Source organism: Myotis daubentonii, chromosome 12 (assembly GCF_963259705.1).
Source record: "Myotis daubentonii chromosome 12, mMyoDau2.1, whole genome shotgun sequence".
NCBI lineage: Eukaryota > Metazoa > Chordata > Mammalia > Chiroptera > Vespertilionidae > Myotis > Myotis daubentonii.
The window spans coordinates 6,938,838-6,962,780 of NC_081851.1; the positions used below are offsets into that span (position 1 = coordinate 6,938,838).

The 23,943-nt window shown below is 50.9% G+C and overlaps 1 protein-coding gene across 2 annotated transcripts in view; it reads right to left on the reverse strand.

The window, feature by feature from the left end:
* Nucleotides 1-482: 482 nt before the first annotated feature.
* The window catches only part of IL1RL2 (interleukin 1 receptor like 2), a 45,006-nt gene continuing 21,545 nt past the window's right edge, over nt 483-23,943 (reverse strand). For both annotated transcript variants that reach the window (XM_059658864.1, XM_059658865.1), the window contains 5 exons: nt 23,568-23,697; nt 22,685-22,821; nt 12,331-12,474; nt 3,226-3,387; nt 483-975 (listed from right to left, as the gene is read on the reverse strand). In XM_059658864.1, the coding sequence (XP_059514847.1) occupies nt 623-975; nt 3,226-3,387; nt 12,331-12,474; nt 22,685-22,821; nt 23,568-23,697 (926 nt within the window). In that variant the 3' untranslated portion in view covers nt 483-622. The remainder of the gene's footprint in view (nt 976-3,225; nt 3,388-12,330; nt 12,475-22,684; nt 22,822-23,567; nt 23,698-23,943) is intronic.

Sequence of the window (23,943 nt, forward strand, 5' to 3'; positions counted from 1 at the left end):
GTGCCACACCATGTGCCAACTTCCTGACATCTGAATTACAATCCCAGAGCGCCCTGTGCCCCATTTCTCAGGGGCTCAAATCCACTCCATGTTCAGCAAATGTTCATAGGGGTTCAGAGCCAATAAGTTAATGAGGGCCTTCTAGAGAGGTGATGTCTTTCCTTAAAGAAGCATCTCTGACCAAAATAAGCAAACAAACACAGTCCCTCTCATCCAAGTGGTCTGGCTCAGTGGTTGAGCATTGACCTATGAACCAGAAAATGACAGATCGATTCCTCGTCAGGGCATGTGCCCAGGTTGCAGGCTAGATCCCCAGTGTGGGACATGCAGGGGGCAGCCGATCAATGAGTCTCTCTCACCATTGATGTTTCTATCTCTTTCTCCCTTCCTCTCTGAAGTCAATAAAAACATATTCTTAAAACAAAAACAAAACACAAAAATAAACGCAGCCTCTCTCTCACAAGTACCAACGACAGACTCCAAGCAGGTGGCCTGAATGCAGTGCATCTTGTCCAACTGTGAGCCACTTCCGAGGGCAAACTCTCCATCATGGGGTAGAGACCTCCCAGGTGGCCTCCCGCTTGCCAGCTGTTGCCAGCTGTGAGGTCACAGGGCATGAGCTTCAGCAGCTGGCCGGAGAAGGTGGCGGAAACCTTTTGGGTGGCATGAGGTATCTCACTTTTTTCCAGAACCTGGCCTTTGCACACGGGGACTGCGCTGTGAAGTCCCTGCTCCACTGGACGGACCCGTGCTTCTGTCTGAGATACTGGATCGACTCTGGCATGGATGCGTAGCTCTCGACGTTCTCCACCTCAATCAGAATGGCCTTCAGCCCATCCTGGATGAGAGCGTTGTAGATTGCAATCTGTTCTTCTGACATGTTCTTTAAGAGGTCAAAGCCCAGCGCTTCAGGAACTAAGATGATGATCAGTCGCCTGCACAGCTTAATGTTCTCATCGATGACAGTGGCCACAGCTGCACAGAGAGAGAGAGAAGCAGATCTCATGAATAAAGCAGCCTGCATCTTGATGCTCTTGAGGACAGTAGAAGTGGACCCTAAGAATGAACATTAAAATAGACATGACTTAGCAATGGACTAACAAGTTGTCTTTTGACATCGTCACCCTCTCTGTGAAAACGTCCTACTGTCCCTGAAGCATTGGTCCTTTATATTCATGAATCACATGTTTTGATAGTTGTTGGTATGTCACTTTCCTCAGCTCACACAGGCGTGAACTGCTCAGAACAGGGTCTGATCAGGCCTAGTTTTGCCATACTTAGCTGGAGGTCTGGTATAAGATGATGAACATATTTTTAAAAAATAAATGCATTTTAAAAGAATAAGAAGTTAGCGCAAATGTCATTTTAATCTTTATTCGTGTTTTCCTCTTATGCTTTATAGCTATTTAAATGACCAGGATTTATATACCCTGATGGTTTCTGGTGGCAGGAAGGGGAGAGTTCCTGAAATAAGTTGGTCTTTTGCAGAATAAAGACCAAGTTTTACATCCTCCTTATTCTTAGAATATATGAGTAGATAACAACCTCCCCAAAAGCAGACTTTTTATGTTTGGTTACTTTTAACATTTCTAGAGCCTAGGACACTACCTGGCACATAGCAGGTGCTCAATAAATATTTGTTGGATAAGTGAGTGAATGAAGATGGACCCGCTTATGAAAGGAGAGCTCTTCCACATGTTTATCATAAGCACTGGACTGAAGTTTCATTTCCTCATAGAGGGTGATCTCAGACCATGGGGAGGTCTGGGCGGAGATATAGTTGTGGTCTCTGTGGGTATAAGTAGCCTGTAAGTCCAAAGTAGTTAGAAAGCTTTAAAAGCGACCCAGAATAAGCCACTTCCAACTGCAATAAAGTAGTAATCTTGGTTCCTGGTGACTAGAAAATGAGACTTATTTCAAATTTCAGCCATTGACTGTATAGCCATCAAAGGGGAAACCTTTGTCCTCTGAGTGTCTAATCCAGTGTTTCTCAACCTTCCTAATGCTGCGACCCTTTAATACAGTTCCTCATGTTGTGGTGACCCCCAAGTTCATTGTTACAAATTGAACATAATTAAAGCATAACAATTAATCACAAAAACAATCTGTAATTATATATGTGTTTTCCGATGGTCTTAGGCGACCCCTGTGAAAGGGTCGTTCGACCCCCAAAGGGGTCGCGACCCACAGGTTGAGAACCGCTGGTCTAATCAGTACTGCTTAAGGTTATACTCGTTTAATTCTCTCAACCAAGTCAGGGAAGCATTCTTATCCCCATATGACAGATGAGACACCTGAGGTTCAGAGATGTCAGCTACACAGCCCAAAGCTATACTGCTATTAAATGAGAGAAGTAAATACCTCTTCTATTTAGTAGGGGAGGATTAGGGGTTGGGGGTTAGAAAATCCACTTTAAACATGAGCTTATTTACATGCTCCAACTGAAAAAAAATACTCAGCAGTTAGTCTCAAGGACATCAGGGCAAGCGACCACTTTCATTCTCTGTGCCACCCGTGCACGTGGAAGGGTCCAAACCTATGCCACCCACCACCTGTGCACGTGGAAGGGCCCAAGCCTATGCCACCCACCACCTGTGCACGTGGAAGGGTCCAAGCCTATGCCACCCACCACCTGTGCACGTGGAAGGGTCCAAGCCTATGCCACCCACCACCTGTGCACATGGAAGGGTCCAAGCCTATGCCACCCACCACCTGTGCACATGGAAGGGTCCAAGCCTATGCCACCCACCACCTGTGCACATGGAAGGGTCCAAACCTATGCCACCCACCACCTGTGCACATGGAAGGGTCCAAGCCTATGCCACCCACCACCTGTGCACATGGAAGGGTCCAAGCCTATGCCACCCACCACCTGTGCACATGGAAGGGTCCAAGCCTATGCCACCCACCACCTGTGCACATGGAAGGGTCCAAGCCTATGCCACCCATCACCAGTGCACATGGGTGGTTTAGCCATATCCTTGCTCAGGGTGAGAGTCACGGTGTTTCAGTCAGGGTCTCTGTTATCCTGTTGCCGGGATGAGCTGAATGGGGGAGGGCAGTAGGTTCTAAGCTCCGAGCTCAGGTGGCAAGCTGGGCGGTGGGAGACTTCCTATGGTTCGGGGGGAAGGCAAGCAGAGTCCCTACCATTGGTAAAGTGACAGAAGGGAAGTTTCCGTTAATTTTTTTATTCATTTTTGTTTTTCTACCTCAGTTAACACATACCTTGTCCAGGAAACTCATCCCTGCCCAATATAAATAGCTTATATCCACACTGCCTCTCCAGCACCTCAGGCAGAGCCCTCAGAACCAGCGTGTCCACATCAGAGCTCCGGCAGTCGCGGGGAGGCTTGGGGTACAAGACGTACGCATCATACAGCTTCCCGTCTGAAAGAGAAACGTGGCGAGCTCATGGAACGATTCCTACCAAGTCCTTCCTACATGAACAAGGTGGAAATCGGAGTTGCTACCACGCTGTCCTCTTCGCTCAGTCTGATGGCTTCAGAGTGCCCAGCTGGCTGACTCGGTGCCAAGCACTGCTGCTCTCAGCCTCACATTCCTTTAACACTTAAATATTTCACTCCCCTGGCTTCTTGCTTGCATGGTGTCTGAGAAGTTGAGCATAATTTCTATCTTTGCTTCTCTATGGTTAAGGTGACTTTTTGCCTCTGGCTTCTTTTGGGATATTTTTTCTTATCTTTGATTGTCTGTAGTTTGAAAATAATGTGCCTAGGTGTATGTGAGTTTTTTTGTGGGTTTTAAAAAATATTTAGCACACTTGGTGTTCTCTGAGCTTCCTGGATTTGTGGTTTAGTGTCTAACATTAATTGGGGGAAATTCTCAGTCATTATGGTTTCAAACATATCTCTTCCTTTCTCTCTTTCTCCTCCTCCTGGGACTCTCTTTAAACTTTACCCCTTCTGTGGTTGTGCCACAGTCATTTTATGTTTAGTTTAGTTTAGTTTTGTTTTACAGTCTTTGTTCTCTTCACTTTTCAGTTTGGGGGGTTTCTACTTAGTTATCCTCAAGCTCAGAGACTCTTTGCTGGGCCATGGCCTGTCTAACAAGCCCATCAGGCAGCCTTCACGTTTGTTATACTACCCCCTGCGGTGCAGCTGAAAAGAATTGGAAGCAAGAGTCTCCATCAATGTCACTGTCGATGGGTCCTGTGCAACAGAGTGCTGTTCTAACGGCACCAGGTGAAGTGGGCCAAATCCTCACAATGTAGCCCCACCGGTGAATCCCATCATGGAAACTGCACACTACTCTACAAGGAAACCAAGCAGCAGACTCTAGGAATTGGCTGTGCCATGCTAAGAACTCAAGCACCATAGCACATCATCATGTCAGAGGGAGCCAGTGTATACTGACCAGCCACAGGCCACAGCCACTGTGCTCACAGTGTACAGATGAACAAGACCCAGATATACAATCAGAAGGCCACTCATGAATGTAGAAATAGCATGCAGCACTGTAAGTTAGCAAATGGCTGAGTGAACAGAAGAGACCCAGCAGTTCTCTTAAAGGGCCAGGTACACAAAGTTACACAGTTCCTCTTCTTCTGAGCACCAGCTCTGGGTAGCAGCTCTGGGGGATCCAGGGACATATGGGGAGCAACTGGATTAACTGGCATCAGGGCAGGAACTCAGGGGTGGCTTTCTCGCAGACAGGGGTGCTCATAGGTGCCATTGTCCCCATCCCAGAGCTGACTGGCAGCCATATCTGAGTTTCCATCAGCATGGTCCACACTTTTTGCCCCACCCTGGTGATTCCGAGACCCTGCCCCATCCAAATTGCAGTCCCACCCAAGCTGTTTGCAGAGGCTTTTCCATATGAACGGCCTGTCCTGGCTCAGGCTTCAGACTTTGCTAAAATTTCTCAAACAAGCAGAAGGTGGCATCAGCATGCCCCAATAAAAGGCCCAGACTATCAATAAAAGGCTCAAGACCTGGCACTAGCACCAGCCTGCCTTGCTTCACAGCTTGGCCTTGCCTGGACACTTCCAAGCCCAATACAAGTAGCAGCCATTGTAGATATCTCTGTAGCTCCTGACGGATGGCCAGGGCAGTGGCTGAATTTGTACTTCCCAGGAGGCCCAAGAGCCAGTGCACTCAGTGGGCAGCTTCAGACAACACCAGCTTACAACTCTACACATCCACAGGGACACACTCAAGGAGAAGACTCAGTGAGCACCAAAGCCCCACTGAAGCATGCCCTGCTTCATAAGGGTGTCTCCTGCACAGCAGCTCTCCCACTATAGTCACAGCTGGTCCTCACAGCCAATTGGCCTAGAAGTCAACTCCTCCCAGTGACGCCAACAGCAATTAAGGCTCAACTAAAACAAGTCTGTGCACAGCCCACACAGGGGTGCACCTACAGTGCCCACCTCAGGTGACTGGGGAGGCTGAGTCACTGGGCCCTACAGGACACCTACTACACAAGGCCACTCTACCAATTCCAGGAGACATAGCAGCTCTACCTAATACATAGAAACAAATACAGGGAAGCAGCCAAAATGTGGAGACAAAGAAACATATCACTAATGAAAGAACAGAAGCAATCTCCAGAAAAAGAAGTAAATGAAGTAAAAGCAAGCAAATTAGGAGATACAGAGTTCAAAAACATGGTTATAAGGTTACGCAAGGACATTCATGAAAGCTTCAAGGGACTTAGTGAGACTTTCAAGAATCTTAGTGAGAATTTCAGACATGAAAAAGAACCAGTCAGAAATTAAGCATACACTGACTAAAATAAAGAATAACTTACAGGGACTCAACAGTAGAGTACAGGATTATGAGAATCAAATCATTGATTTGGAATATCAGGAAGAAAAAAAAACACCCAAACAGAACAGCAAAAAGAAACAAGAATCCAAAAATATGAAGATAGTGTAAGGAGCCTCTGGGACAACTTCAAGCTTACTAACATTTGATTATGGGAGTGCCAGAAGGAGAAGAGAGAGAGCAAGATATTGAAAACCTACTTGATGTAATAATGATGGAAAACTCCCTCTACTGGTGAAAGAAATAGACTTACAAGTCCAGGAAGCACAGAGTCCCAAATAAGAGGAACCCAAAAAGGACCACAACAAGACACATCATAATTAAAATGCCAAGGGCAAAAGACAAAGAGAGAATCTTAAAAGCAGCAAGAGAAAAGCAGTTAGTTACCTACAACTGATAACCCATATGACTATCAACTGATTTCTCAACAGAAACTGCAGGCCAGAAGCGAGTGGCAAGAAATATTCAAAGTGATCAATAGCAAGGACCTACAACAATGATTACTCTATCCAGAAAAAGTATCATTTAGAATTGAAGGTCAGATGAAGACCCTCACAGACAAAAAAAGCTAAAGGAGTTCACCACCACCAAACCAGTATTACATGAAATATTGAGGGGTAATACACACACACACACACACACACACACACACACACACACACACACTAGAGGCCCAGTGCATGAATTCATGCACAGGTGGGGTCCAGCTGGCATAGCCACAACTGGGGCAGATCAGGGCTGGGCCAGTCAGGAGGAGGAGAAGGCGGGAGGTTGGCCAGCTGGCCCACCCTGATCAGGGCCAGGCCGGCTGGGGGGCAGGGCTGCGGGTGATTGGTTGGCGGGCCCTGTCCCCAATTTGGTGGAGGGGTGATTGGGTTAGGGCCACTGTGAGGAGAGGTTGTGGGCAGTGGGATGGCCAAATCCACCCTCAAATGGGGTGGGGGGAGGCCATCAGGGGTCAGCAGCTGGGGGATGGGCCAGGGGAGGTTCGCCAGCCAGCTCCACCCCTGATTGGTGTGGTGGGGGGTTGGTCAGGGGCGGAGCTGACTGGGGAAGGGGCTGCAGGCTGATCAGGGTGGTGGGGGCTGATCGGGGATGGGGCTGGCCATGGGAGGGGCTGTGGGTGGGGGGCTGGCTGGCCCTGCCCCCACCCCTGAATGGTGTTAGGGGGCCAATTTGGGGCCAGCATCCTGGGGGAGGGGCCATGGGTGGTTGGCTGGCCAGCCCTGCCCGTGATCAGAGTGGGGGGACCAATCAGGGGCGGACGGGCAGCAGGCCAATCAGGGTGGTTGGGTTCTATCGTGGCTGGTGCCAGCCAGATGGAGGGTCAGCAGGCAGTTGGCCAGCTGGCCCTGACCCTGATTGGGGTGGAGAGGCCCATCTGGGGTGGGGCTGGGTCGGGGGAGGGACTGCAGGTTAGCCAGCTGGCCCCACCCCTTATTGGGGTAGTGGGGGTGATCAGGGGTGGGGCTGGGCAGGGGGAGGGGCTGCAGGCCGATTGGGGTGGTGGGGGCCAACCTCCTTGAAGCCCCTCCCCCCAACTGACCCCACCCCCTATTGGGGTGGGGGGGGGGCGATCAGGGGTGGGCCGGCCATGGGGAGGGGCTGCAGGCCAATCAGCGTGGTGGGGGCCCATCAGGGGTGGGACCAGCCATGGGTAGGGGCTGGCTCCACCCCCTATTAGGGTGGGGGCGACCAGGGGCGGGGCTGGCCTGGGGGAGGGGTTGTGGGGTGGTTGGCCCACTGCGTTCTAGTCACTGGCTTTTTATATAGAGAGATTTTTTTCTTGATTTCAGAGAGGAAGGAAGAGGGAGAGAGAGGTAGAAACATCAACGATGAGAGAGAATCACTGATCAGCTGCCTCCTGCAAACCCCCTACTGGGGGTCAAGCCTGCAACACAGGCATGTGCCCTTGACTGGAATTGAACCTAGGACCTTTCAGTTCGCAGGCTTATGCTCTATCCACTGAGCCAAATCAGGTAGGGCTGAGGGGAGGAGGAGGAGGAGGGGGAGGAGGAGGAGGAGGAAGAAGAAATTATTAACAATAAAATGGCAATAAATACATATCTATCAATAATTAAATCTAAAAAATAGAACCAACGTCATGGAAACATGGAACAGACTGACGAATCTTAGAGGGAAGAGGGGAGGGGTGGTGGAAAGAGATTAGCCAAAGATCTTATATGCATGTATGCATTACCTATGGACACCGACAATAGGATGGTGAGGCCTGGGATGGGGCAGGAACCAGGTGGAGGGGGGAGGGGGGCGGGAGAGGGACGTCTGTAATACTCTCAACAATAAAGATTTAAAATAAAGTAAAAAGAAAACAGTAAAAAAAAAATGACTCTTGCAAAATTGTCCCCAAAAAGGCCATGTGCTCTCAGGAGCGACTGAAAGGTTCCCGTGAATAGCACACGAGGAAGGACAGAATCGCGTTTCCTTCTAACACAGCTCACTTTAAAACCTGCCCAAGATTTGTCATAACTGTCCCCTGGCTTGATTTTGCCATTTTTCCTTTGTTTCCCTGTGTTCACTGTACCTACTTGGGTTTTGGTTGTACTTGTTTTGTTTACGGGAACTTTCTCACAAATACACACCCCTTAAGGTGTGTACGTCGGTCTGCTTTGTACACATGCACCCCTGGCAGGAGGGTTTGTAAAGCGCCTCCTACGACTGAATGGAGGACTGAATGGAGAATAGACAGGACCCGTGGGCTTCAGCCAGGGCTACGATGGGAACCCACTTATAAACTGTGACTTCTACACAAGTAACGATTAGTCACGCAGAAAGCCTGACTAATTCCTGGGATAAATGCTCCGTCACAGAAGGGCAGCTTCTCCCTCCTCATTGTGTTTGCCATCCATTGCTTCACAGGCGCCCAGACAACCAGGCTGTCCTCCAGGAAGGAGGCTGCAGGCAGCAGGGACTCCGCACCCCCACCGGCTGCCTGTCCAGGCCAGCACTCCCCGGGGGCTTACCCGAGAGCACGCCGAGCGAGCTGAGCTGTGGAGAACTTAATCACAAAGTGCCATAGACTTTTATGGATTTAAAAAAACAAAAAGAGGAAGAGGACCACGGGCTGACTGTGGGTTCCCATCTCCCAACCCTCACCCCAGGGCGGGGCTCTGAGCCTCTCCTCCCTCAGGTCAGTGGGGGCAGGGCGAGTCCGCCCCCCTTCTGCTGAGCCTGGCCGCGCTAACCGGACTCACCACCCTCCTTCCTCAGCTCCTGGAGCCGCGGAGTCAGGGGGTGACAGTTCTGGGCACGCGGCTGAGCTGCCCGTCCCAGGACGACAGCCACGAGCCCTGCACAGCTGGGGCTCCCCTGCCGGCCTGGAGCCACAGCCAGGATTCTGCAGTGTCATCTGTCATCATAAAAACAGCGAGGCCTTTTTGGTTGCTCAGGGGCTGCCACGTTTGAATTCTAAAATTTCACGCAGAATAAAGTCCAGGTTAGGCCACGTTCGTTTTATCAAACACGTGGGCAGCTCTGTCCAGTTATTCTCCAGGCAAAGCAGACACTTGGAGTAAACAATGCCGCCTCTGAACAGGGACTGGGAAGACGAAGACCCGCTCCAGCCCGCTCTCCCCGCCCCTGCGGTCCTGCGCCCCTGCTCTTGTGAGCACTGCGAGGTGTGGACCGGAAGACTTACTCCGTGTCTCTTCATGCCCGTGAGCCGCACACGGCCTTGTGCCTTCTAGTCATCTTCCCACCCAGTCAGGGGGCCTGCGCAGTTTATTACTTTACTCAAGGCCGGAATAGGTCACGTCCATTCTGAGCCAAGTATGCAGGGTGAGGCAAAGTGGGTTTACAGTTATTTGTAAGGAAAATAATACAATAATTAATAAATATTAATACAAGAATACGCTGTGTTTTGTGTACTCACAGCTGTAAGCCTCCTTTGCCGCCCCCTGTATATCGCAGTTAAAACCACACGGGGGGTGGGGGGGCGGGGGTAAGCGTGGGGGGGAACGCTGGCTCCTCGGTGTTGGGGTCTCACCCAGGGCTTCCGAGCTGAAAGCAGCTGCAGGGCCCAGACCCAGCACCCACTGCAACCTCCAGGCAGAGCGGCCGGCAGCTGGCCTTGACCTCAGACACGGGGAGCCCAGCTGTGCCCAGGTCCTGCCCAGGGTCTCTCTGGACTTCCATTCAGCTCTCCTGCAGCACCCTGTGAGACACGGCTGCTCTGCTGCCTGCCTGCCTCCCTCCCTCCTTCCTCCTTTTTCTCATTCCGTAACTGAAAGGAGAGAACATCAAATACTTCCTAAGCTCACACGGGGAGTGAATGGAGAACTAAATTCAAGCTCACTGTCTCTCTTCACACTGGAGCGCTGGCGACTTAGACTTTCCAGGCACCAAGTGCCCGGCCTGCACCACAGGCAGCAGGGCGTCCCCCAGCACCCATCCTGCCCACACACCCATCCTGCCCACACACCCATCCTACCCACACACCCATCCTACCCACACACCCATCCTACCCACACACCCATCCTACCACACACTCATCCTACCCACACACCCATCCTACCACACACCCATCCTACCCACACACCCATCCTACCCACACACCCATCCTACCACACACTCATCCTACCCACACACCCATCCTACCCACACACCCATCCTACCCACACACCCATCCTACCCACACACCCATCCTGCCCACACACCCATCCTACCCACACACCCATCCTACCCACACACCCATCCTGCCCACACACTCATCCTACCCATACACCATCCTACCCACACACTCATCCTGCCCACACACCCATTCTGCCACACACCCATCCTGCCCACACACCCATTCTGCCACACACCCATCCTGCCCACACACCCATTCTGCCACACACCATCCTACCCACACACCCATCCTACCCACACACCCATCCTACCACACACTCATCCTACCCACATACCCATCCTGCCCATACACCCATTCTGCCACACACCCATCCTACCCACACACCATCCTACCCACACACCCATCCTACCCACACACCTATCCTACCCACACACCCATTCTGCCACACACCCATCCTGCCCACACACTCATCCTACCCACACACCATCCTACCCACACACCCATCCTACCCACACACCCATCCTACCACACACTTATCCTACCCACACACCCATCCTGCCCACACACCCATCCTACCCACACACCCATCCTACCCACACACCTATCCTGCCACACACCCATCCTGCCCACACACCCATCCTGCCCACACACCCATCGTACCCAAACACCCATCCTGCCCACACACCCATCCTGCCCACACACCCATCCGACCCACACACCATCCTACCCAAACACCCATCCTACCCACACACCATCCTACCCACACACCCATCCTGCCCACACACCCATTCTGCCACACACCCATCCTACCCACACACCATCCTACCCACACACCCATCCTGCCCACACACCCATTCTGCCACAAACCCATCCTACCCACACACCCATCCTACCCACACACCCATTCTACCCACACACCCATCCTGCCCACACACTCATCCTACCCACATACCATCCTACCCACACACCCATCCTACCCACACACCCATCCTACCACACACTCATCCTACCCACACACCCATCCTGCCCACACACCCATCCTGCCCACACACCCATCCTACCCACACACCCATCCTGCCCACACACCCATCCAACCCACACACCCATCCTGCCCACACACCCATCCTACCCAAACACCCATCCTGCCCACACACCCATCGTACCCAAACACCCATCCTACCCACACACCCATCCTGCCCACACACCCATCCGACCCACACACCATCCTACCCAAACACCCATCCTACCCACACACCATCCTACCCACACACCCATCCTGCCCACACACCCATTCTGCCACACACCCATCCTACCCACACACCATCCTACCCACACACCCATCCTACCCACACACCCATCCTACCCACACACCCATCCTGCCCACACACTCATCCTACCCACACACCATCCTACCCACACACCCATCCTACCCACACACCCATCCTGCCCACACACCCATTCTGCCACACACCCATCCTACCCACACACCATCCTACCCACACACCCATCCTACCCACACACCCATCCTACCCACACACCCATCCTACCCACACACCCATCTTACCCACACACCCATCCTGCCACACACCCATCCTACCCACACACCATCCTACCCACACACCCATCCTACCCACACACCCATCCTGACATGCACCCACTGTGCTAAGGGCAGTTCCTGGATGAAGAGCACTTTGCTTAAGGAGCAAGTCCTTCTTTTGCTCACACCAGTGGATGTGTGATCCCTTTGAGACACTTTGCAGTGGGACCTAGGGATCTGACCCTGGGTCGCTCAGGCCTCAGCAGGGTGTGACCGACAGCGCAGGCGCCCGGGAAGGCACTTGGCAGCATGAAAGTCCAGGGAGAGGCCCGCCTCTGCATGTGCCGCGACATAAGAGGCAGCTCGAACGCAAGACCAAGTGTTTTCAAATGGCCACACGGTGAGCGAACACCTGCACTTACCTGCTGTGGTCCCGGCAGAGTGGAAGGCACTTCGATACCAGAGCACAATGTCGATCCTAAACCTGCTGGACACGCACAGGACAAGCGCAGCGGCGCCCGTGATGGCCAGCAGCCCGCCGATCAGGTACACTCGCCCGTCTGGCGCTGCGAGGAGAGCAGAATAACACAGTCAGTCCTGGCTTCCTCACAGGCCCCCTGCAAAGGCCAGGGATGCATTCGATGTCAGTGAGGGAACGGTGACTACTTCTCCCTCGCTAAGTCATAGGCCTGAGCGTAGAGGGCTCTGGTCTGACCCTGAACTTCAGGAAACAGAGCTCTGAACCTGGGGAGGGTGATGCTGCGGCCCGTTGCATGAGGGTGCCACCTCCCTATGAAGATTCCCCCCGGAGGACACCCTCCCCTGAGGAGGACATGCCCCCATGAGGACACCCTCCCCCCAGAAGGACATGCCCCCATGAGGACACCCTCCCCCCAGGAGGACACCCTCCCCCCAGGAGCACACCCTCCCCCCCAGGAGCACACCCTCCCCAGGAGGACACCCTCCCCCCAGGAGGACACCCTCCCCCCAGGAGCACACCCTCCCCCCAGGAGGACACCCTCCCCCCAGGAGGACACCCTCCCCCAGGAGGACATGCCCCGTAAGGACGCTGCCCCGCATGGCACTGTCCGCACTCCAGATGTGAAGCCAGCAGTGCTGGAAAGCCCCACAGCTGGCACTGCCACATGTCCTTGATTATAATGTTGCTATAACTGCTACTCAGAATTGAGCAGCAGGACTCCTGCCATAAGTACAGAGCTCTCAGTTGCCTCTGAAGCCATCTCTTTTGGCTCCACAAGGCTGGCCCGGAGCCAGCGCCAGCCCCAGCCTCTGGGGACCTGCGCCCACCCCAACCCGCCCCAGCCTCCGGGGGCCAGCGCCCACCCCAACCCGCCCCAGCCTCCAGGGGCCAGCACCCACCCCAACCCGCCCCAGCCTCCAGGGCCAGCACCCCGGAGGGCGGACGTCCTGCGCTGTGAGGTCCCTGCGGAGCGATTATGGAAAAGGTTGTGGGCAGCACCTGACCGAGGAGCAGACCAGTTCCCCTGAACGCCGTGTCCACAGAAACACGCTCCTTCCCACGTGTCTGACCAGAGGAACAGCCGTTTTCTTCCTCACCATAAGCCACACCGCTGCTGCCAAAGGAGGCGGCTCCCAGGACAGAATAAGAAAGAGGGAAGGACGGGAGAGAAATCCTCCTCATTCTGGGGACCCTTCTTGATCCTCCAGTCCCCGAAGAAGGAGGGAAGGAAGGGAGGGACTCACTTCTCTGGATTTCCAGAGCACTTTCACTTGAAAAGGGCCATCACCACCGGCCTAGGCCACACTCTGAGGCCAAGGACATGCCCAGCCAGCATGCAGGTCTTCAGTGCGTGGCCCAGGGAAGCGATGTCTGGAAACATTCTGTGTCACGACAATGGCAACCACTAACTCCGCCCCAGCACGGCCCGGGGGTCTGCCTGTAGGGTGCTGGTGCCATCTGACCCTGACCACTTCTTTGAGCCTCTCCTTCCTCATCTTAGATGCTGCTGCCTTCCTCCCACCCTCCGCGTCGTGGCCCTTTCCCAGCTCTCCGGACACCGAGGCCCATCTCCCTTCGGCTCTGTTCTGGGAGCCCTGACTGAGCGGCCAGGGGTCTGGGTGTCGTAATGGTCACACTGTGAGACCATGCTCACAGTTTATGGGACTCGGAAGCCCTTGGTAAGTAGGCCGGAGCGACGGCCGGAGGTTCTTGAGCTGACCAGTCGCTGCATTCAGGAGCAGTGGCACCCTGTTTTGTAAATGAGCTAAAAGACGCTGAGATTGGAAACGGAAAATGAAGGACAGTGCAGAGGGAGTATGAGCTTTGAAGCTGGACGAAGTGGGAACCTCGCTGTTGAGACACCAGGTGCCTGTTGAAGCCCATCAGGGAGGTGCTAGCCATTGGGCCCACATGGCTACCGCCAGCCTTAAGCTGAGATGGTAGCTGAGAGTAAGTGACCAGGGAAATTCCCAGAAGGGTGCACCCAATCCAAACAACTTTCTAGTGACCCTGCTTCAGGCTCAGATTCAGTTGGGATGTGTCTTCTACAAAAATAAGGAAGTCAAGTGGAGAAGCTGCAGCCTTACCTCTGGCCCGAAGCAAACCCACAGAGGCTTGGATTTAAGAGATAATATTTCTAAAAAACTCAGGGAAAACAAAACAAAACGCACGTGTCCAAAAAGACATTGCATGTGAGATGTGAAGTCAGTGTGGACAGGAACAAAGATGCATGTGGTAAGCCCAGACCTCTCAGCTGGCCTACAGCGAAGATGACGAATTGCCCTCTTCCCTCCTGCCTGACCGGCCGCTGTTCGCTGTAGCCGCCTTATTCCTCTGAGCCAGGCCTTGGCCTCCCGGTGGTCAGTGGTCGTGTGTAAGTCAGCGCTGGCATGAAAGTCTGCACTGGAGGAGATGCCAAGATGGCTGCAGAGCAGCTGGCGCTCCATCCACTTCCTCCCAGCCCCTGGCCACACCTGCAGCTAAATTAGAGAGCAATCAGCTCGAAAAAGCAGTTGAGGTGCAGCTGATCTGAAATATTATAACCAAGGAGCATGAAGGAAGTCAGGAGGAGCCTGTAGGGGTGTTAAGACACGGAGAGGGCAGGCCACCTAATACAGCTGGTGGCCAGGAAGTGGGGGCGGGAGGGAGGGATCCTGGCTGTGGAGCTCCGCCTCCAGGGAGCATGGGTCTCAGCCCCGTGCAAGGATCCCCAACCCACAGCAACAGAGACAGGAAGGGGCCCCTGGGGCCTGGGGCGTGGCAATCAGTGGGTATTCTGTCCACCTGGGAGACTTGGCAGCACCAGCCAGGGAAGGGGAGCTCCTCTTCCACCACCAGCCAGGGAAGTTCGCTGCAGTCTGTGACTGTGGAGAGTCCACAGGCCACGCCACCTGGTGGAGGGTCTGCCAGTGCGCTCAGCAGTGACCTTGAGGGGCTGTGTTCTCTGGGAGTGAAAGGGCGAGGGCTACGCCCTCCATCTTGCCCCGAATCCTCCATTTTTGGGCAGAGCCATGTGCTCAGCAAAGAGCTCCTTTCCGGAAGAAGCCCAAGCCTCTGCTAGCCACACCTAGGATTTCTTCAAACTAACCAATGATAATCAAGGGAAGTGTGCGCCATAGATACGACCACATCCTGTGTAACGAGGCACCGACTTGTGCCTGGCCAATCGGCAGGGCCCACAGTCCTCTCTCCTCCCCTTACTATTAAACCCCTTTTTCCTACGGGGCTGGCACTCTCGTCTCGCCACTGAGTTGGTAGAGGCTGGGAGCCAAACCCGGGTTTGTAATAAAGACTCTCTGCTTTTGCATCGGACTTGGCTGGCTCCCTGTTGGTCTATTGGGGATCTTGAAATCTGGGCATAACAGGAGGACTGTGGGCAGAGAGCCAGGCAGGGGCTAAACCATGTGGCCTGGGAAGGAGGATGGGTCTCGCCCACACTGAGTGCCGTGCAGCACCACTTCCCCGCCTGCTGACACTCGGTTAGCCTGTCCTGCTTGTTCCGCTGCTCAGGGCCTAGAGCTGGAAATGCTCACCCCTGCCCTGTGGTGAGACATACGGAGAAATCAAAGTTCTGCTCAGGGACGATTTCCTCCCCCTGCTTTCCTGGTCCCACAGCACCCAGGTGCAGGGAGACATGCAGAGCGAGCACTTAAAGACTCTGCCTCCAGGGGAGGCTTCTGGCCAGGAGCCAGAGGCCAGGGATAGGCTCTGGGGTTGCATTGAAAATTCAAGGGGAAATAAAGTGCTTCCAGGACACCAACAACAAAAGGTTAAAGAAGTTCGTTACCACCAAACCAGGACTGCAAGAAACACTAAAGGGAATGCTGTAAGGAGAAAGAGAGAGAGAGAGAGAGAGAGAGAGAGAGAGAGAGAGAGAGAGAGAAAGAGAAACACAAGCATAAAGAAAAACAATTGCAATAAATAAATATCAATAAATAATAACCTTAAAAGTAAATGGATTAAATACTTTAATCAAAAAACATAGGGTAGCTGAATGGATAAGAAAACATATCTATATGTATATATATACACAATGAAAACAGTCCTGAAAGGGAAGTTCACAACATTGCAGGCCTAGCTCAAGTAGCAATAAAAATCTAAAATAAATAACTGAGTCCTATGCCTAAACTAACTACAAAAAGAACAACAAACAAAGCCCAGAAGAAGTAGAAGAAAGGAAATAATAAAGAAGAGAGTGGAAATAAATGACATAGAGACAAAAAAAAAAAAAAGCAAAAGATAAATGAAACCAAGAGATGGTTCCTTGGAAAGACAAATAAGGTTGATAAACCTCTAGCCAGACTCACCAAGAAACAAAGAGAAAGCACCCAAATAAATAAAATCACAAATGAAAGAGGGAAAGTAGCAACTGACACCACAGAAATACAAATAACTGTAAAAAATATGCCAAAAATAATCCATGAAAAATATGCCAAAAAATGGACAATCTGGGCAAAAGGGACAAATTCCTAGAAACATACAATCTTCCAAACTCATTCAGGAAAAATCAGAAAACCTGAATAGGTCAATAATAACTAATGAAGTTGAAACTGTAATAAAAATAAAAACTCCCAGTAAACAAAATTCCTGGACCAATGGCCTCACAGGGGACTTTTATCAAACACACAAAGAAAATCTAACACCTATCCTCTTCAAACTATTCCAAAATTTCAAGAGGAGGAAAGACTTTCAAGCTCTTTTTACAAAGCCAGTATTACCCTAATTCCAAAATCAGATGAATATACTACAAAGAAAGAAAATCATAGGCCAATATTCCTGATGAACATAGATGCTAAAATCCTCAAAAAATATTAGCAAATTGGATCCAGCAATCGATTGAAAAGATAATACACCATGATCAATTTATTTCAGAGATGCAAGGTTGGTCAAATATTCACAATTCAATAAATATGATATATCACAAAAAACAAATGAAAGGTTAAAACCACATGATCATATCAATAGGTGCACAAAAAACATTTGATAAATGTTTATGATAAAACCATTTATGATAAAAACTCTCAACAAAGTGGGAATAGAGGGAACATATCTCAGTGTAATAAAGGGCACATATGACAAACCCCACAGCCAACATCACACTCAATGGGCAAAAACAGAAAGTGTTTCCCTTAAGATCAGGAACAAGACAGGGATGTCTGCTTTCAGCACCTATTGGCCACAGAAATAAAAGGTATCCATATTGGAAAAGAGGAAACAAAACTGTCATTATTCACCAATAACATGATATTGTGCATAGAAAACCATGAAGAGTCCACCAAAACAACTGCTATATATAATATATGAATTCGGCTAAATAGCAGGATACAAAATTAACATCCAGATCAGTGGCATTTTTGTACACTTACTAGAGGCCCCGTACATGACATTTGTGCACTGGGGGGTGTGGAGGTCCCTTAGCACAACCTGCGCCCTCTGCAATCTGGGAGCCCTCAGGAGAGCCCTCTCCAATCCAGGAGTTTCTGTCTGTCTTTGCAATCATATGAGCGAATTGTCTGAGATCCCAACTCAGTTTGGTTTGTTGCTCACAGAATAATAGAGGCTTTTTTTTTTTCTTTGCTTCATTGCTGGAGATTTCCTGGAAGTTTTAAGATATCTTCCCTTTAATTTTTCCTAGACACTCTGATTTTACTTATGTCTCTCACCTTTGCTTTCCCTCCATCCCCCACCACAACAGTAACTTGCCCCAGGCTCACTTTGCTCTAGTACACTGGTTCTCAACCTTCTGTCCCTTTAAATACAGTTCTTCATGTTGTGTCCCAACCATAAAATTATTTTCGTTGCTACTTCATAACTGTAATGTTGATACTGTTATGAATGGTAATGTAAATATCTGATATGCAGGATGGTCTTAGGCTACACCTGTGAAAGGGTCGTTCAACCATCAAAGGGGTCACAACCCACAGGTTGAGAACCGCTGCTCTAGTGTCTAGGAGATCCGCCTGCATCAGAACTACGATTCCCAGCATTCCGGGTGCTCCCTGCGCTCTGAGCTTCCGCTTCAGGTCCTGGGGCTGCCACCAGAACTACTTTTCCCAGAATTCCTGGTGCTCCCCATGCTCTTGGTTTTCCCTTCCTGCTCTGTCTCCGTCCATGGCCTCCCACTCTGCCAAGTCCTCCAAGCTGCCAGCTCTCCCTCTCTGCTCTCCGTCTGGCAGCTTGGGGAGCCAAGTTCCCCAAGCCACTCCACTCTCTGCTGGCTCTCCCATTCTGCTCTCCGCCTCGCGCCTGTGTATGCAAATCAACCCACCATCATTGGTGGGTTAATTTGCATACTCACTCCTGATTGGCTGGTGAACGTAGTGGAGGGACGGTCAATTTTACACGATTCTCTTTTATTATATGGGATAATGAACTATCAGAAAGAGAAAATGCCCTAGCCAGTTTGGTTCAGTGAATAGAGCACCTGCCTGTGGACTGAGGGGTTTGGGGTTCAATTTCGGTCAAGGGCACATGCCCAAGTTGCAGGCTCGATTCCCCTAGGGGGCGTGCAGGAGGTTTCACTCTCATCATTGATGTTTCTATCTCTCTTTCCCTCTTCCTTTCTCTCTGAAATCAATAAAAATATATTTAATAAAAAGAGATACTAATAAAACAATACCACTTACTACTGCAACAAAAAATAAGGTACCTAAAAATAAACTTAACCAAGGAGGTAAAAGACCAATACTCAGAAAACTATAGGACATTGAAAAAGGACATAGAGGAAGATACAAACAAGTGGAAGTATATACCTCTAGTGCACAATGAACATTCTCAAAGATAGACCACATGTTATGACACAAAAGGAGTCTTAACAAATTCAAGAATGTTGAAATCTTGGATTGGAAAAATTAACATCATTAAAATGTCCATACTACCCAAAGAAATCTATAGATTCAATGCAATTCTGATTAAAATACTAATGGCCTGCCTGATCACCCCTAACCACTCTGCACACCTGCCTGATTGCCCCTAACCAATCGTCTGCCTTCCTGATCACCCCTAACTTCCCCTGTTTGCCTGCCTGATTGCCCCAACCACTCTGCCTGCGTGCCTGCCTGATTGTCTCTAACCACCTCTGCCTGCCTGATCAAACTTAACCCCTCTGCCTACCTGCCTGATGCCCCTAACTGCTCCCCTGCCAGCCTGATCATCCCTGACTGCTCTCCCCTGCTGGCCTTATCACCCCTAACCACTCTTCCCTGCCAGCCTGATCACCCCTAACTGCTCTGCCTGCCTGCCTGATTGCCCCTAACTGTCTCTGCCTTGGCCCCGCCACCGTGGCTTTGTCCAGAAGGACGTCTGGAAGACGTCCAGTCTATCCGGTCTAATTAGCATATTACCCTTTTATTAGTATAGATAACCAAGATCTGGAAACAGCCCAGGTGCCCATCAGTAGACGAGTGGATAAGAAAGCTGTGGCACATTTACACCATGAAATACTATGCCGCAGTTAAAAAGGAGCTCTTACCCTTTGAGACAGCATGGAGGGACCTGGAGAGTATCATGCTAAGTGAAATAAGCCAGTCAGAGAAAGACAAACACCATATGATCTCACTAATATGTGGAATCTAATGAACAAAATAAACCAAACAAAACCAGAGGCAAGGACACATGGAACAGACTGACAGATCTTAGAGGGGCTGGAGGTGTGGGTGACTGGATGAAAGAAGGTGAAGAGAGTGGCCAAAGAGCATATACGCACAGCCCCCATTGACACAGACAACAGTGTGGTGTATGTCGGAGTGTGGGGGGGGGGGGGCGGGGGTGAGCTGTGGGCAAAGGGAGGGGGAGCTGGGGGGCATCTGTAATAGTGTCAACATTAAAAACAAAAGAAAAAGACAAAAAAGAAAATCTATGTTGGTCATTTTTAGTCAAGGTCGCTAAACAAAGAACTCACACTTCCAGGTTGAGGCCGATTTCAATGATAATTCCTTCAAGTCTTGTGCAGTCTCCTCCCCTCTTCTCTCTGGATGGCCCCTGAGTCCTCTGTGGTAATCCTACTCGAGGATATGCTATGGAGGACTGCCTCTCCACCTAACAACTCACAGCCTGAAATGTCCAAGCAGCATGATCTAGGAATAGCTCCAAAGTGGGAACAACACAATGGCGACATATTTATAGCAGAATAATCAACTGTGATTTAGTTCTTCAGTTAAATAGGACTCAGCAGTGAGAATGAACTACGGCTGCCTGCTACGTCACCGATGCAGCCATGAGCCCCATAGGCCTGAGCAGCAACATTGAAAAAAACATGACACCCTTCTCTTCCACAAAGTTCAGAATCAGGCCAGCAAGCAGCTGGCAATGCAGGCCGCCACCTGGGAGGTGGGAGGGAGGATGCGTCTGGACATGTGGGCTGCACCTGCTCAGAGATGACACTGAAGCCCTGAGAGTGGGAAGGTTATCAGGGATGAGGATAAGAAAGGACCGCACTGGTGATAGAGCCTCAAGAATCACTCAGGTGGGCCACCAAGAGAGACAGATGCACAAGACTGATTGGGGGAAACCATCAAAAATTACTTCCCAGCCAGCATGACTCAGTGGTTGAGCATCGGCCTATGAACCAGGAGATCATGGTTTGATTCCTTGGTCAGGGCACATGCCTGGGTTGTGGCTCAGTCCCTAGTGTGGGGTTTGCAGGAGGCAGCTGATCAATGATTCTCTCTCATCACTGATGTTTCTATCTCTCTCTCCCTCTCCCTTCCTCTCTGAAATCAATAAAAAAAATAACTTAAAAATTTACTTTCTATGACAAGAGAAAGTCCTTTAGAAGAGTAAAAATGGATAATGGTGGCTGATAAGCCCAAGGCTTCTTCCACCTGTTGCAACCCAGAGAGTCCCCATGGGCCCAGGTGAGGAGAGGAGGTGCTGCGTGCTCACTCATGGCTGAAGCAGCTCGGGCAGAGTGACTATGGCCTCCAGGCCATGCACGTGCTTGTGTGTCAGGACTGCAGCTGCTGTGGACGCATCCCTACTCCTTGTTATTGGAAGGGAGGCGATGGACACTCAGGAGGCCAGGGGCCAAGGCACATCCTATAGCTCCATACAGCACTCACTGAGCTAATGTTAATGTTAAATTCTAGAAAAACCTCTCGAGTAGGACTTTAGCTAGACACATGCAAGCACAGTTAAACCGATCACCAAGGGACACTGTCAAGTCAAGCCCTCTCCCTCTTGCTCCCAGCTAGCCAAGGAAACAAGTTGGTATTAATAGAATCAAGAAGAAACGGTCTTGCTAAGGTGCAGAGCAGCATTTTACACGGGTCTTCAAGCACCTCCCCTCGCCCGCTGGCAGTTTAAGCTGTGCACCAGGTTATGATTACAGCATCTCGGTCTCCCCGGCTGTGTCCCCTCCCGTGGGCAACGGTAAGCTCTGCACGGTGCCAGGAGAGCAACCTGTGTACATAAGTCTGAAGGCCTCTGCTCAGTGTCAGAATTCAGCCTCTGCAGATAATTTTAAAAGTTACCTGATCAAAATATACATAAACATTTTATTTTCATATCAAATTATTTATAACAAACCACCTAAAGGCTGAAAATCACAAGCACATGACTATAAACATTGAGCAATCAGGTTTGATACAGGAACACCTGTTTACCAGAACTTTGGTGGAGAACATGTCACTGTTAACATGGCACTCCCCATGCATTCCACGTCTGATAACATGGCACTCCCCACGCATTCCACGTCTGATAACATGGCACTCCCCACGCATTCCACGTCTGATAACATGGCACTCCCCACGCATTCCATGTCTGATAGCATGGCACTCCCCACGCATTCCACGTCTGATAACATGGCACTCCCCACGCATTCCACGTCTGATAACATGGCACTCCCCACGCATTCCACGTCTGATAGTATGGCACTCCCCACGCATTCCACGTCTGATAACATGGCACTCCCCACGCATTCCACGTATGTTAACATGGCACCCCCCATGCATTCCATGTCTGATAACATGGCACTCCCCACGCATTCCATGTCTGATAACATGGCACTCCCCACACATTCCACGTATGTTAACATGGCACTCCCCACGCATTCCACATCTGATAACATGGCACTCCCCACGCATTCCACGTCTGATAACATGGCACTCCCCACACACCCCATGCTGGAGTTGCAGCGCCTGGAGAGCCTTCTCAGATGCACCCTGTACCTCATGCTGGGTTTGTCTGTGTCCCACCACCCTACTGCCACATGCCTGCATTTCATGCCACCTGTCTTCCGTGTGTGTCCTTGCCACCATCTGAGCCTCTCAGCAGTACTTGGCCCACGGGAACATTACCTGGGGGCTTTAGCATGAAGTATGCTGCAGACACACCAGCATGGCATGTGAAGGGATGGCCGTAATCTTCCATTTTCACTTCTAAAAAGGTTATGCCAACTGTGTAAACAGCATGTTCCTTAAAAGCAACGTGGGTTCTGTGAAAGAGGAGTCGATCATTAGTACCTGAGTCATATCTTCCCCGACGTGTTTCATGACCCCTCGTCTGGAGAACCAGGTTCTTTCCTAGAGACACTCCAGCCGCCGTGCACCTACAAATACTCCCCGAGTAGCTCAGTGAGGTGTGTGCATGGTGTAGTTCTAAACCTGCCTTCTCTTGGGGACAGTGTGACGGGGAAGTGTGGTTCTGTTCACTGTAAACTCCCATCCTCCACCCTAAAGGACTTCCCCTCTCCCTCTCCACGTACCCTAACTTATCTACACTGCAAGGCCCAACACACGTTCCCTGCCCTCTGACCTCATGAGTCTTGTTCCACACCATGCAATTCATACCATCGTAAATGGGGCTCATGCCCTCAGTCAGCTAATGACCATGCACTGCTCCCCAAGGGTCCCTGTATTGCCACGTGTTTCCTGCTTAAGGCTGAAGGCCTCTGGTCCATCACGTGCCTGGGAATGAGACTGGTTTTCAGGAGCAGCTGACAGAAATGGATCTCATTCCAGCAGGCCACGCCTCCCGTTCACCTCATCTGGAACGAGGACGCAGGAGAGTGACAATCTTTGAACAGTTGCTCGCCCACACATAGCCCTGAGATCCTCGAGAGACAAAGCAAAAGGAGCGACGAGAAGGCAGGAACCTTCTCAGGCAGCAGAGCTAACCCAATCACTGAACTGGAGAAAGTGCCGCTGGCTCGCAGAGAAGCCAGGACAACAAAACACCTACTCGTTTCCTTCTTGGACCCGCTTGGACTCTTGGTAGTACACTTCCACCCAAGTGCTGCCGACCCTCCAGCTGCGCAGGTTGGTGTTGTCCCTCGAGTCTGTGATGGTGCAGTTCACAGTAAGGGTGGAGCCTGAAACCGCAGTCACAAACACTCCATAAAAGTTCTACCCTAAGTGACCTGCTTAACAAATACGGCCTGTTTTTGAGCCTTGACTACCTTCTCATCACCAAAAACACACTCCTGTGGTCAGTGCTGATCTGCTTTACTGGGCAGAGGTCACAAGGGACACGGGAGCTTGTGTCTTCACTGTTTTTCATCTATAGCGCCATCTATATTTTTTATGCTAGTCTAATTTTTGATCTTTTGTGATTTCTT